Source organism: Lissotriton vulgaris, chromosome 8 (assembly GCF_964263255.1).
Source record: "Lissotriton vulgaris chromosome 8, aLisVul1.2, whole genome shotgun sequence".
Lineage (NCBI taxonomy): Eukaryota > Metazoa > Chordata > Amphibia > Caudata > Salamandridae > Lissotriton > Lissotriton vulgaris.
In genome coordinates, this window is record NC_141696.1 from 1,395,345,766 (window position 1) to 1,395,362,081 (window position 16,316).

At 48.6% G+C, this 16,316-nt stretch overlaps 1 protein-coding gene across 1 annotated transcript in view; it reads left to right on the forward strand.

Annotated features, from left to right (window-relative positions):
* The window catches only part of LOC147698809 (E3 ubiquitin-protein ligase TTC3-like), a 1,497,644-nt gene that overhangs the window by 141,126 nt on the left and 1,340,202 nt on the right, over window positions 1–16,316 (forward strand). The window contains exon 5 of the mRNA XM_086935406.1: window positions 12,848–12,935. Coding sequence (XP_086791532.1) covers window positions 12,848–12,935 — 88 coding nt within the window. The remainder of the gene's footprint in view (window positions 1–12,847; window positions 12,936–16,316) is intronic.

A 16,316-nucleotide genomic window follows, 5' to 3' on the forward strand; every position in this document is an offset into this window, starting at 1 on the left:
GTCAGTGCACGCTTTCACCGAGCACAAACTCTACCAGCCGTCCGTGCACACTTTCACCAGGCACACACCACCGGATGTCAGTGCACGCTTTCAAAAGGAACACACACCACCAGACTTCGGTGCACGCTTTAACCAGGCACACACACACCACCAGCCGTCAGTGCACGCTTTCACCAGGCACACGCACACCACCAGTCGTCAGTGCACGCTTTCACCAGGCACACACACCACCAGCCGTCAGTGCATGCTTTCACCAGGCACACACCCACCACCAGCCGTCAGTGCACGCTTCCACCAGGCACACACACCACCAGCCGGCAGTGCACACCAATACCAGGCACACACACCAACAGCCACCACTGCAAAATTTCTACAGGCACACACACAACCACACACACACAAGCACACACACAATCACAAGCACACACACACACAACCACACACACACAACCACACACACACAACCACACACCCAACCACACACCCAACCACACAACCAACCACACAACCAACCACACAACCATATGCACACATAACCACACATACCCACACACAGAACCACACACATAACCACAACCACACACAAAACCGCCCACACAACCACACACACAACCACACACACACACAACCATACACACACACACACACACACACACAACCACACACACACAACCACACACACACAACCACACACACACAACCACACACACACAACCACACACACACAACCACACACACACAACCACACACACACACAACACACACACACACACACACAACCACACACACACAACCACACGCACACAACCACACGCACACAACCATGCGCATACAACCACGCACACAACCACGCACAACCACGCACAACCACGCACAACCACACACAGCCACACACACAACCACACACACACACACACAACCACACACACACAACCACACACACACAACACACACACACACAACCACACGCACACAACCACACGCACACAACCACACGCACACAACCACACGCACACAACCACACGCACACAACCACACGCACACAACCACGCGCACACAACCACGCGCATAACCACGCACACAACCACGCACACAACCACGCACACAACCACGCACACAACCACGCACAACCACACACACACACACAACCACACACACAACCACACACACACAACCACACACACAACCACACACACACAACACACACACACACACACACGCACACAACCACACGCACACAACCACACGCACACAACCACACGCACACAACCACACGCACACAACCACACGCACACAACCACACGCACACAACCACGCGCACACAACCACGCGCATACAACCACGCACACACAACCACACACACACAACACACACACACACAACCACACACACAACCACATACACAACCACACACACAACCACACACACAACCACGCACAACAACGCACAACCACACACAACCACACACAACCACACACAACCACACACAGCCACACACACAACCACACACACACAACCACGACCACAAGCACAACCACACACGCACAACCACACACGCACAACCACACACGCACAACCACACACACAACCACACATGCACAACCACACATGCACAACCACACATGCACAACCACACATGCACAACCACACATGCACAACCACACACGCACAACCACACACGCACAACCACACACGCACAACCACACACGCACAACCACACACGCACAACCACACACGCACAACCACACACACACAACCACACACACACAACCACACACGCAACCACAACCACACCCACACCCACACCCACAACCCCACACACAACCCCACACACAACCCCACACACAACCCCACACACAACCCCACACACAACCCCACACACAACCCCACACACAACCACACGCACACAACCACACAACCACAAACACACTTTTAGAAGGGGCAATCCCAGAGGCCAGGTTATGTCTACCCGACTCCTCCGTGACCCGCCTCTCCCACCAATAATGCAGAGCCTTATAAGAGATCTCCACCGGGGAAGACCTCAAGTAGCGAATCGTACACACGAGGACCACACCACATTTACGAACAGACTCCACACCGTGGGTTTCGTTATCAACTTCTTTATAATCACATAAAAAGTATTATCACTCTCATGTACAATGATCGAGGGATCGCAGAAAGTCTCAAGTCTTTAGGGAGGGGGTAGCGGGACAGTCTTAGTCTCATAGGCCAGTACGTAGCATACCCTGCGCACAGCTCTCAATCCTCGAGCCAGGGGGATACGGAAGATGGTAACCGCACTGGTGATCCTACTCACTTGAGGATGATTCAACTCGTGTTGGTAGGGTCGATTGTCCAGCCGGACTAGAATGTTCCTCGACGTCAGCAGGGCTCGCTCTGGATGAAGTTCTGGGGGAGCCGCGACCACGTCAGCAGGGCTCGGGAGGTTCGGTAGAGGTCTTCAAGATTCAAGCTCGAGCCGCGACGAGGTCAGCAGGGCTCCAATGTTTCACTTCCAAGAACGAGCTGCGACAGCGTCAGCAGGGCTCAAAGAGTTACTTGGTTCAGTTCAGCCGCGATCAGATCAGCAGGGCTTCCTTGTCCAAGATACAAATGCCCGCTAGTTCAGGGGCGGGCCCTGATATAGTCCAGTGGCCTTTTGATGTCCGGACCCTCACAGGCGGAGGTTCGAGGCTTTGGGGGCGGCCCGTGGGTGAGGCCCGGCGGTTGGTCCTTTGATCCCTTTGGGGATGCGTCCGGGAATTCCCAGACGCCCATCAGGTCTGGAGCCAGCACTCGGGGAGGCCAGAGGAGCAATCGAAACTGGCCCCCAGGGGGAAGACCAGAGGTGTGACCGAAACCAGTCTCTCAGGGGAGGCCGGAGGAGTCTTTCACTCGGGGAGCCCTCACCCTCCCAACGGGGGCTGGCGCGTCTGGAGCCTACGCTGCGCTGGGGCTAGGGTCACGCTAGGCCCACTGAGTCAGGGATCTTGGGAAGGGAAACTGGCTGCCGGTGGGCTTATGGGGCCTTGCGGGTTCGGGGCGCGTGGGCTTGGAAGGTGGCCGGGGACAGGCCGATGCGGGTCGTGGGCGTTTGGTCGGACATGGGCAGGGCAGCTAGGGGTTTCTAGGTACAGAGCTGGGCTAACGGGGAGCTGTGTTGCGGGGGGGGTAACCACGCCATGAGGCCAGGTCCAACACGCGTCCCCCCCACCCCCAGCTGAAAGGCGTAGAGAACTACCCATCCCCTTGGGGGTTCTCTTCACTGAGGCGGAAGAATCGGGACTGGACAGGCCGTCGGCGTTGGCGTGGTCAACACCCGGCCGGTGTTCAACAGTGAAATCCATCCCCTGGAGGGAGATGGACCATCGCAACAATTTGGGGTTCTCCCCTCTGCATTAGCCACCGGAGGGGTCGGTGGTCGGTCTGGACCTGGAAGTGAGTACCGAACAGGTAGGGCCTCAGCTTCTTCAGGGCCCAAACCACCGCGAAGGCCTCCCGCTCGATGGTGCTCCACCTTTGTTCTCGAGGGAGTAACCTACGGCTAATGAAGGCCACTGGCTGATCCAGGCCTTTCTCGTTCAATTGGACAGGACGGCCCCGATGCCATGCTTGGACGAGTCCGTCTGGACGACAAACTCTTTGGAGTAGTCGGGGGCCTGCAACACAGGGGCAGTACACATGGCGTGTTTCAATGCTTCGAACGCCTCTTGGCAGGCAGGGGTCTAGCTAACTTTCATCGGCTGGTTTTTGGAGGTCAATTCCGTGAGGGGCACTACGATGCTGCCATATCCCTTTATGAATCTTCGGTAGTACCCCGTGAGCCCTAGGAACGCCCGCACCTCCGTTTGGGTGGAGGGGGCCTCCCAGGCCACTATCGCATCGATCTTGGGTTGGAGAGGTGCTACGAGGCCACTGCCGACCTGGTGCCCCAGGTAGACCACGGACCCTTGTCCGATTTGACACTTACTGGCCTTAATGGTGAGACCCACCCTCTGTAGGGCTAACAAGACCTCCCGGAGGTGGAGGAGATGTTTGGACTAGTGGGAGCTGAATACCGCAATATCGTCCAGATATGCGGCGCTGAATTCTTCCAACCCAGCCAGTACCTGGTTCACCAGTCTCTGGAAGGTGGCGGGGGCGTTTTTCATGCCGAAGGGCATCACCCGGAAATGGTAGTGACCATCCGGGGTGGAAAAGGCGGATCTCTCTCGGGCCCCTTCGGTCAGGGCGATCTGCCAGTATCCACTGGTCAGGTCAAAGGTGCTGAGGTATCGAGCAGACCCTAGGCGGTCAATGAGCTCGTCTGCCCGGGGAATGGGGTGAGCGTCGGTTCTGGTGACGGCGTTGCGCCCTCGGTAGTCCACACAGAATCTCAGCTCGGGGACAGCGCCAGGGGCCGCGGCCTTGGGAACCAGCACCACGGGGCTGGCCCATGGGCTGTCGGAGGCTTCGACCACTCCCAGGGCTAGCATCTTGGAGTCTTCGGCCTTGATGCAGGCTCGCACTCGGTCGGGAACGCGGTAGGCCCTGTGCCGTACCGGAGGGCTGTCCCCGGTGTCCACATCATGGACGCACCAACTGGTGACTCCGGGGACGAGGGAGAAAAAGTCAGAGAACTGTCCCAATAACTGGCGACAGTCCTCCCGCTGCTCGAGGGTGAGGGAGGGGGCGAGACTCACTCCCTCTACGGAGCTATCTTTCTCCTTCGCACACAAGAGATCGGGGAGAGGATCTGTCTCTTCTTCTGCTCCGTCGTCGGTGGCGAGGAGTAAACTCAACTCTGACCACACGAAGTGGGGTTTCAGGCGGTTCACATGGAGAACCCGCAAGGGGTTCCTCGGGGACTGGACATCGATAAGGTAGGTAACCTGGCTTTTTCGTTCCACCACTTTGAAGGGACCTGTCCACTTGTCCTGCAGGGCACAGGGTTCCACAGGGGCCAGCACCCAGACCTGTTGTCCGGGCTGAAACTCGACCAGAGTGGCATTCTGGTCATACCACCTTTTCATTTCCTCTTGACTGGCCTCGAGGTTTGCCTCGGCCAGCTCGCGGAACTTCCGAGTTTGGTTGTGAAGAGCCAGAATGTACCGAAATACATCTGGTGGGGGTTCCAAAGATGCCGTCTCCCACCGTTCCTTGACCAGGCTGAGAGGTCCTCGGACGGGGTGCCCGTAGAGCAGCTCGAAGGGGCTGAACCCTAGGGACTTCTTGGGGACTTCGCGGAACAATTTGATATTCACACAGCTGGTTTGTTCTGCAGCTATGGTTCAGTACGATTATGGAGACTCCGTGAGTAATAATACAGGCAATTATGAGTGATCAGTTCTGTCCCCACGCTACTCAACTGTGTGACAATAGCACGTCGGTTAAAATACCACCTCACGCCTCCTTATAATATACACCTCACAAATCTATGAGAGAAAACTAAACTGCACAAACACATGAATGTTCCTTTATCACCATCACTACATATTCTGGGCACCATATATAAAAACCACTAACACACTAGAACATAGGGATGTATGATGTTACAACGCGAACTTTTACAACGCAGACCGTTACAACGCAATTTTTACAACGCAGATACATTTACAACGCATACCTTTACAACGCAAGACATTACATAGCAGATGCTATTACAACGCATGCCATTACAACGTAAGTATAGGTAAGTATAATATTTTAATTAAAAAAGTAATTTAATAAAATGTAATTAATTAAATAAATTAAATTATTTTTAAATAATTATTTTGTACTTAAATATATTTTAAAAAATAGTTTATTTTTAAAAGAACTATTATTAAAGAACTATAATAAACAATAAAATTAATCAAAATAATTTATTAAATTATTTTAAATTATTTATTTAAAAACTGAACCCTAAAAATACCCCTGAACTCCAAAACCCAAACCCAACCCTGAACCCTAAAAATACCCCTGTACCCCAAAACCCAAACTCAACCCAAAAACCTACAAATACCCCTGTACCCCAAAACCCAAACCCAGCCCTAAAACCTAAAAATACCCCTGTACCCCAAAACCCAAACCCAGCCCTAAAACCTAAAAATACCCCTGTACCCCAAAACCCAAACCCAGCCCTAAAACCTAAAAATACCCCTGTACCCCTAAATCCAAACCCAACCTAAAAACCTAAAAATACCCCTTTACCCCAAAACCCAAACCCAGCCCTAAAACCTACAAATACACCTGTACCCCAAAACCCAAACCCAGCCCTAAAACCTAAAAATACCCCTGTACCCCAAAACCCAAACCCAGCCCTAAAACCTAATACCCCTGTACCCCAAAACCCAAACCCAGCCCTAAAACCTAAAAATAACCCTGTACCCCAAAACCCAAACCTAAAACCTACAAATACCCCTGTACCCCAAAACCCAAACCCAGCCCTAAAACCTAAAAATACCCCTGTACCCCAAAACCCAAATCCAGCCCTAAAACCTAAAAATATCCCTGTACCCCAAAACCCAAACCCAGCCCTAAAACCTACAAATACCCCTGTACCCCAAAACCCAGCCCTAAAACCTAAAAATACCCCTGTACCCCAAAACCCAAACCCAGCCCTGAACCCTAAAAATACCCCTGTACCCCAAAACCCAAACCCAGCCCTAAAACCTAAAAATACCTCTGTACTCCAAAACCAGCCCTAAAACCTAAAAAATACCCCTGTTCCCCAAAACCAGCCCTGAACCCTAAAAATACCCCTGTACCCCAAAAGCCAAACTATATATATAAAAATACTTTAATTAAATTATTTTATTAATTTTAAATATTTTAATAATTAAAAAAAGGTAAAATAAATTACTTACCTATACTTACGATGTAATGGCATGCGTTGTAATAGCATCTGCTATGTAATGTCATGCGTTGTAAAGGAACCTGCGTTGTAATGGTATGCGTTGTAACGGTGTGCGTTGTAAAATTTGCGTTGTAACGGTGGTTTCACAAACATAGAGATGAATTAGAAACATTGCGAAAAAAGATGATTCTTTTATTCAGTATGTGTTCTGATTATGTTTACAGTAACGCTCCCTGAAGAAGGGCGGGTAGGCCGAAATGTATTGGAGGTTGGGACTCAAAGAAAAATGATGATAAACAAGAAAGATGTTGAAATGAATATAATTTCAAGAAGAACACAATAAAGAAAATCCTAATCGAGAAATCCTTTTTAGGATACGAGGAGTGCCCAGGGGGGACGCAACCAATGGTTTTTGGAAGCGCAACCTAGTAATAATTGCAAGTGACGATCTCCGCACAGAATACGCCACCCCAGGAGCACATTACAGACCTCTTCAAACTGACAAAAATGTCAAACAAAATCTCTAAACAAAGGTTGTGAGCAAGCTAATAATCAGTCTGCATCTCATATGGCAGTGACATTGAAGGCTGGGGCGAGACTTGGCTCCCGGGCACTCCGGCAGGTGGGCAGAGGCGTCAGATGCCAAAGAAGGAAGGGGAGCATTCCATGCCGGGGGGGGGGGCTGTAACAAAGCAACAGTGGTCACACAGCAAGACAGCGACTGTTCGGGTTGTGAAAATGGCGCCAAGCTCGCTGTAGTATATTGGGGCGATGATTATAGTGTGCACTTCCCCCCGTGTTGAAAGTCTATTTGGCGGTAGAGGCCTCTCAGGATGGCTCAATGAGCGTCAAACTCCATAGGGCGAATGACCGAGCTAGTGTGGACAAAATCAGGGTAGCAGAGCAGCAGTCAAAAGAAGAATGAGTAATGGCGCGTCCCCGCGATTCGAGCACAGCCTCCCGGCAACTCACCGTGCTTCCTTGCTCATGCAGTGTTGAAGGTCTCAGCCGCCAAATAGCTTCCCAGGTTGAGGGGAGTGATTTGAGGAGGAGATATTAACTTGCAGGATTAGGTGTGCAGCGGGCACGTTACAGCCTGGGCCTACAGCCTCGTGAGGGCCCTGGGGCTCAAGTGGCAGTACCCGCCGGTCAGTAACCTCCGGCGCGCCACCTACGCAGTCCTCCGCAGTCCGGGTCTTCGTCTACAAGGGACGACGAGGCAGGAGAGCCGTGCCAGTCTCACCGGGGCTTCAGAAAGGTACAGCGGGAGGGTGCCTAGGTAGCGTGGGCAGCAGCGCAGGAGACGACGAAAGGAGAGTAGATAATGGAGCGGTCTCACCAGTCGCAAATGATCCCATGGGTACTGGGTGGAGCACCATGTCCTCCTCCTGCGTGCAGCGATAAGCTCCTGCTGAGCCCAGCAGCGGTCCCGATTAAGGCGGGAGCAGTCACTCAGGTTAGCCTGGGATGGAGGGAGTAGGTTGTGTCTGTGAGAAGTTGGCCTGATATGTGATGTCCACTATTCTAGTGGGCACCCTGTATCAGTCCAAACAACCCTTATGGTGATGGTTGTAAAGTCAATCTTATAGACCAGCTATCCTAGTGGTAGCATGGACAAAACAGTCTTAGGCTAAACTCAAGAGGGAATGTGAAGCCAGCTGTTTTACCATATGTAACCCCTTTAATACCAAATGAAAGGACACCACACAGGTTATATATAAAATATATATGTATTTATTACTAACACAACTCCTCTGAACTCTTTAGAGGTCAGAGGCACAAGCACATAACAAGATACTCAATTATCATACAATAAGTTACACAATCTACAGTAGAGCCCTAGGGGCACGTAAAACCATATACTAAAATAGTGGTATAAGAACCATGTCACGAACAAGGAATAGGCCTAGGGAATCGCTGGGGCTACGCTGTACTACCAAAGGATAGGAAGCAGGAGGCTCATGGGAGGTGTGTGCAGTGTCTCAACACACACGCGAGTTACCATAGAGTTAGAATGGGAACGAAAGAAATGGAAACTAGTTCTTTTAGGACACTTCCGGATGGACTAGGAGAAAGCCACTGAAAACTAGGACACTATGATAGTTAATACCTACAGGAGCACAGGAGTACTCACGTTACCTCACCCACAGGAAGCGTGTGCATAGGTGTCAAAGTGTGTCGGGTTTCGTCGCTGAATCCTTTGGAGCCTTGGAGAAAGATGTTGCAGGCGACCAGGAGAGAAGTGTCCGGTTGGATCCAAGGGCGGATCGAGGATGAAGAGTACCTGAAAGCAGAGGAGACAGAGACTGGGTCACTAGCCAGTGACCAGGAAGGAACCAGGCGATGTCGTGAAGCAATCAGGTGATGTCGTGAAGTTTGTCTCTGCAGCCACGTGGTCCAGGAGGTGTCGACGACGACCAGGAGCTGGGCACGGACTGTCCCACGAAGGATCTCACTGTCGGCGGTGTCGGCTTCCGGATTGGAGTCAACAAGCCTTGGCTAAGGCAACCCACGCAGGAATCGAAGATGGCTTCTTGATCAGACCAGCAAGGTCTGATGGGCTTCTCCTTTTCAGGGAAGCAAGGGCCAGCCTGGAGCAACCAGGCCAGTGGTGTAAATTTGTGGGTTCGTCATCACAGAGGCCACTAGCCAACGAGCAAGTGACCGGACAGACGCGTCGAGCACAAAAACACTAGCAGGCCCCACGTGGCACTCGTGGACTGTGGAGGGCTGTGCGTCGGTGCAGAATGTGCTCAGGGCTGGGGCTTCTCAATCCCCAATGAACAGCTTCGAGGGTGCCTCGGGAGCTGCACAGGTAGCAAAGTGCAGGTTTTCCAAGATGGCTGGTCCCACGTCTCTCGTCGCGTCCACAGGTCTCAGCTTTGCTTTGGCTGTTGATCGGGCTCAGGGAAGTCTGGATGTCTGGTTCTTGTCAGGCTCTGTGATCGGACTCCGGCGGGAGCATCGACAAAGCAAACCGCAGATCGCTGGATGGTGCCTTTGTGCACAGGGTGGTCACTCCTTGACCACAAGGGAGATTCTTCAGTCTTCTATGTTCAGTTGCATGTCGAAGGTCCAGAGTTTCTTTTCAAGTTTCAGTTCAGGATAAATCTAAAGTCTCTTGACTCAGCTCCTACCTATATACCAATCAGAGGGCCTGGATTACTTGCTAGGTCCCTCCTATGGGTGGGACCAGGGAAGAGGGTGGTTACACCCCTTTCCCTTTGTCCAGTTTCATGCCAGAGCTGGGGCTGGAGTGCCCAAGCAACTGGTTTGAACCGGGCTATGCATGGGACACCTTGTGTGCCCCAGGCAGTGTCTCATTTCATTAAGCCCTCCCTTCCCCAATACACTATAGCCTGTCTGGGGAGGTGCTAGCACCTCCCAAGACAGGAAACCTATTGTCCAAGCCTCCCTCGCTGTAAGGACTCCCAGCAGCAGGAGGTCAGACTTGCGCCTGTGGCAGCAACATCCATTTTGTGATGCTGAGGCTCTGGTTAACTTTAACCGGGTTTACTAGGAACAACATGTCTTCTCCCTCTAAAAGGGTGGAATGCTACCCCCGTCGCCAGAACTGGCGGGGGTGTAGTATTCCAAAGCGTATGACACCTTACACAACATGTTTTGATAAAGCCAAACCAAAGTTAGCATTCAACCGCGAGGATTATAATGCACTTAAGAGTATATGGTATGGCTATCTCATAGAACAGCTATAAGGACATGGTTCCGAAAGCTGCAGACAGGCTCAGCTCATGCTAGAGCTTCATCTCACATAAAACCAAGCACTCTGCCTCAAGGATTGTTAAGGCCTACCATAGGAGTGACTTATAGGTGTATATGTGTCTATATATAAGGTTAGATATAGGTATACTATATCTAAAGCAAAGGGTGATTACACCACCTTGCCCCAGCTGAGTGATCAGCCAGTTTTGTCAATTTGGATGGCCAGCCGGGGTGGCATAATACATGCTGCAGCCCCTGGTAGGCCTTGGATGCACCTATGCCCTGGGTATAAAGGTACACTATACAGGGGCTCATAAGGTGACCCAATATTCAATTGGAGATGTACCTAACGTACAAGGAGTCCATTTTACAGTGACAGCAGATAGCCTGGGTCCCTGATTAGCAGGATCCCAAGCCAACTAAGTCGAAAACCAGCTAAACACTAGGCAAAAAATCTGGGGTAACCATAGTCCGGTATCCACCTTCCTACAGTGTCTTCCTTCTCAGAGAGCACATCTGGCTTCAAGCAGCAGGGCAGTTCACTGCAAAACAAGGCAGACCTCATGCAGCAGTGCAGTTCTCTGGGGAACAAGTCAGGTCTTGAGCTTCAGACAAGTCCTCTGGGGAACAAGGCTGTCCTTCTTTAATGTCCACAGGTCCAGGAGTGAACTGTTGAATTGCTTAGGAGGGTCATTATTTATACATGATGCCTCCCTTTGAAGTCTACCTCCACATCTGGTTCTGAAAAGTTTCTTTCTTTACTTTTCTTCCCTTGCCCAAAAGGTCTAGGGTGACAAAAGGCTGGTGTCAAGTTCCCTTGCGAGTGTGTTGGAGGCAGCCCCTTGAAATATAAGTGGGGCAGGGAACAGCTCCACCCTTCTCATTCTGGCAGACACGCTCTCTTCCAGCTACACAGAGGTCCTGTTGTCCACTGTTTGGGCCCTATATGCATTACTGATGGGGGAACAATAAATGAGACCAAGCAGCTGGAAACTCTTAGAAGCCCACAGAAAGGTTAGGACCGGAAACTCACATATTTCTAAAAGTGGCATTTTCAAAATTGTAATCTAAAATCAGACTTTACCATTTTTGAGGATTTAAAATGTCAATTTCTTAGACACTCAAGATCATATTTCTTCCTACTCCCAACTAAAAGGTAGATCTTATTAAATGTATTAAGGTAACCCAATGTCACCCCATGGGAGAGGTGGGCTTTATAGTAGTGAAAAATTAATTTAGGAGTTTTCACAATCTGGACATGTAAAACTTAAAACCACATGTCCTATTTTTCAAATACAATGTACCATGCCCTATAAGTGGTTTAGGGCCTACTTTAGGGTCGGTGTATATGTATTAAACAGGAAGGTTTAGGCCTGACAAAAGGTTTATTTTGCCAGGTCGAACTGTCAGTTTGTTACTGCACTAAAGGCTGCAATGGCATCCCTGAGACATGTTTTACAATGTTACTTTGCATGGGTGGCACAATGAGTGGTATTGCCCAAAAGTAGCATTTAATTTAAAGGCGCGGGCCACCCATGGTGCTATATATGAGGGACTTTAAAGTCAATAAAATTTACCAATCGGGCCTAAGCTGATTGTACCATGTATTAAGGAGAGAACACAAGCACATTAGCACTGGTTAACAGTGGTAAATTGCTGAGTCCTAAAAGCCACCAAAATGGGTTCAGAAAGCAGGAGGGGTGGGGGTCGGCAAACTTTTTTGGGGTGACCCTGCAGAGAGGGCCAAGTCCAGTGCTGATCTGTGATGAGCCACCCTCAAGCTATCCCTCAGTCACTTTTTAACTAGCTTTTTTCAATGTTTTTCCTTTATCTTTATTACATTTCTGACCTTAAGAGTTCCTCTCTTGGTGGATTTCACTTAATGACAACTGACCACTTTGGGTGTAAGGAAGAGTTGCTGCCAAAAGCCTGCACTGTCGTTGGATCAAGAGTTTACATTTTTTACTGTATAAACACATATTAAAGACCTCTGCCACCAAATTACAAGGGCAATGGGATTTCCTTATCTGTAGCCCTGCCCCTGCTATTACCGAAACTGATAGTTTTGGTACTTCCTAGATGCATGAATACCAGGTTCATCACAAGTTATTCCTTGAAGTGGAGAGTAACCTAAGGAATTGATTTTTCAGTGCCAATTCCTACATGTTGTTCCCTATTTTCAGACTGTTTTTCTCAAGCACATTTGCTTCTTTTGATCAGGTAAAATGCACTGGTAAAATGCTCTGAGCTGCGTCATGTAAAAAGTATACTCTTTGACAGTAAGTAAATGATATATTTTCTTTTCAGGGTCTTGAAGAATACTGGCCTCGATATACCAACACTTAATCAGCTTGAAATTCTCGAAGATCTTACAGAGCTAGCCAAAGAAGTTTGTGTAAGTAATGTAGTACCTCTCAAGCCTGATGCAGAAATGTTATTTGGCATGGCAAAGCACAGGAAAATGGCCTCTTTCAGTTGTTGGCCTTTATTTAAAAGGACAGCACTCCACAGAACCCATATTGCAATTTTCACAAATAATTCATATATGGCTAATTAAAAATATTAATTTACTTTATCTGAAAGGAACTTCTAGCTGCAGATTCCTTAACTTAGAATATTCCCTAGAAGTCGGACTGGATCTGGAAGATTTTCGTGCAGTACCCTTGCACTTTGGTACGTGGCGTCGTTCATCTCCACATCAGAATCCACACTAGTAGGGACGTGCTCATTACCTATATAGGCATTACACAACATCCGTTCTTTGCTTTCCCTCAGTCACTTTTTGACATTTTCCTTTATCTTCGTTTCATTTCTAATCTTAATAATGTTCCTCTTTCACTGGAATTCACTTAATTACAAGTGACCTCTAAATACCAATTTTGGTGGAAGCAAGAGTTTCTGCCTAAATTTATTTTTGAGACCCATGGCACTAAAATTGCACATGGCAATACGAGATGAACTTCCGGGTACAAATCCTCCATTCCAGATCTGGTATAATTAGTCACAGATTAAAAGCTCACAAGTACAGGTTTACATACAGAAACAATACATTAGCACAGACTCATGCATTTAATTGGGAATAGGGAGATCACTGTATAAACAAGTAGTTTTCTGTTTTTTAGGACTGCTTCAAGACCGCTTTAGCTGTTGTCGTTTCCTGTATTTAACATAAACGTAGAGTTGACTTTGGGTCAGTCCCTTGCTCGTGATTGGTTAACTTTCTTGTGTATTTCAGTTATCGGTGCTTGATGTCTGTCCTCCCTATTCTTGTATTTGTCCCACCCAGAAGCATTTCAATCTCTCTACGTTCGCATTGATTGAGCTGTTTCTTTCCACTGCAGAATTGAAGGGAGTTTTAGGTGTGACTAGAGGCAGCTGTATTATAAGACCTTTTTTCATGACTATGCAGCTGCTGCTCAGTATGTTGGAGCTTTCTGTCTGTATGTGCTATTTTACTCTAGTGTTGGATCACAGGTTCCCTGTATTTCGGGCTCCCATTTGTGGCATAGTTGGCAGATATCGACTTTGCAATAAAGGATTCTCCGCCCTAAGACTTTTTTCTAGTCTTCCCTCGTCTCTCTGTTAACATTTACACAATGCGTATACTTCCAGGCTCTCCATTCTTGATGCAGTTGGTGGAGATCTGAGAGTAGCCCAACCTCAGGCATATTTCTCCTCTTGTCTCAGTGCTCATTTCCCACCCTGGAAGGCGCCTACAACTCAGTGTCCTTTGACGTTGAACAATTTAAAACCTGGTCTGCTCCTGATGGACCAGCCCTTCAAAATCCCCTAACCAGAGCTTATTCTGCTGCACCAGCCAATTGCAATACCTGCTTCCTCTTATCCTCTTCTAGCAAATTGTAGGCTATCCATAAGGGACAAATGGCAACCCACTCTCTTCTTCCCCCTGAAAGCAAGCAACATGGAGACTGGATTTGGCTGGGCCCTATACTGGCTCCACTTTATGCCCTTCAACATTGATGGACTCCGCAGTCCAGCCTGTGCTGATTGATGTCTACACAATTGCATTGTTTGCACTTTCTTTTACATATTTGTTGCCAGTGCATCAACATTTAGCTGTGCACACAGCCTGTTAATGGTAACACATTGCAACCCAGCACAGGCAGCATTATAAAATCATGTTTGTTGTGGACAAGATGTGCACATGCACAAAGCAATTTGGTGCCTATTCACTTGCACCCACCTTAGCTTCCATGTTGAAGAACTGTGCATTCACACTTCTTGCAGAGGGCAATCTATCAGTGGCCTTTGGCACTATCCTCCGCTACACCCTTCTCCACAGGCTGGCAACAGCCTGGTTATCCGCCTCAATCTTAGCATGGTTTCATTGTTGTTTTTTTTTTTGCAAGACAAGACACAAATGGTTACCCGGTCTAACTTTAGATCAGCTACTAAAGTCTTTCTGACCGAAGTGCCCCAGGGCTCAGTTCTGAAATCCACTCTTTTCAATATTTACATGGCATCCTAGACCTGTCTGTTCGAGTCACTCGGAATCTCATTCCCGGATTGTTTTACTAGATGATAAATTTAGGGAGGCTGCCCTGAATACAAGGGAATGGCTTCTGAAGGGTTCACACTGGATCAGTGTGAACTCACTCCTCTTAAACAGCGGCACCACTGAAATATCATCTTCTGAGCAGGAAGCTCATGGACACAGGAATGGTGGAATGAGATGTTTGGCTCGATGCTCCCCCCTTCCGTACTAGGCTCAACAATTGGGAATGACTTTTGATTCTGATTAGTCCTTTTTTGGATAACATGAAGACCATGTGTTTCACAGCTTTTGTTTGCTAACCAACTTCAGAAAAATGCTCCCTCTTCTTACTTTGTCTGCAAGGAAAGATCTGATACAAGTCCGTATTCTATCCCGGACGGGCTATTGCAACTCTGTTTGTTTAATTACCTAAATATTTCTTGCACATGCTCCAAAATGCAGCGCTTTAACTTGCCTTAGGTTTAAAGAAATCATCATCCATGTCCAGTGAGCCTGATAGATTGTATTAGCTCCGTGTCAACAGAAGATCTTGTTTCAAAGTTCTGTGTTTCTCACAAACAATGGGCAGTATTCCTACATTTTCTCACGGTTCTCCTGGTATCCCGTACTTTTAGACCTGAGCTTGCCTGCCTGTTAACGTCTCTAAATTTAAAAAAGCTAGTAAAGGGGACTGCGTCTTAGTGGTGGCGACTACAAAAACCTGGACTTCTGTACCACCACCTTTACTTGTTGAATGTAAATTGAAAGTTTTATGGAGACAACGCAAGACCTTTTTATTTACAAATAACATCTAAAACCTTGAGGATGGTCGGGTCTAATTCTGATCCAATTTACTCTTCCTCGACTATCAGGACACTTCTTTCCTGAAGTGGCAGCTTGCTCTTTATAAGTCTGTCAATCTGTTAGATTCCACCGGCCCGAACACTGCAGGAACGTAGTATGACCCAATCCACTACCCTGACTCAAATGTCACTCATAAGACTTATAACCATGAGTCAACACCTGAGTCTAGGACAGGGGGTGGGAAAACAAAACAAGGGAAAGAGACGACAGGACAGCTTCACCCCAGAACTGGACAGCAGACCAATTGCTTACTACCACCTCCACGCTTCTGTACCTGAAGGAGTAATATACACAATTACTTCTTGTGTCCCCAAATCCCACTAAACAACCTCCCTCCTTAATCCATGACCACACTCTGCCATATAAAGTACATAACCTCCTTACTTGTATCGAAGACAGGATTGGCCTCGGGAAGTG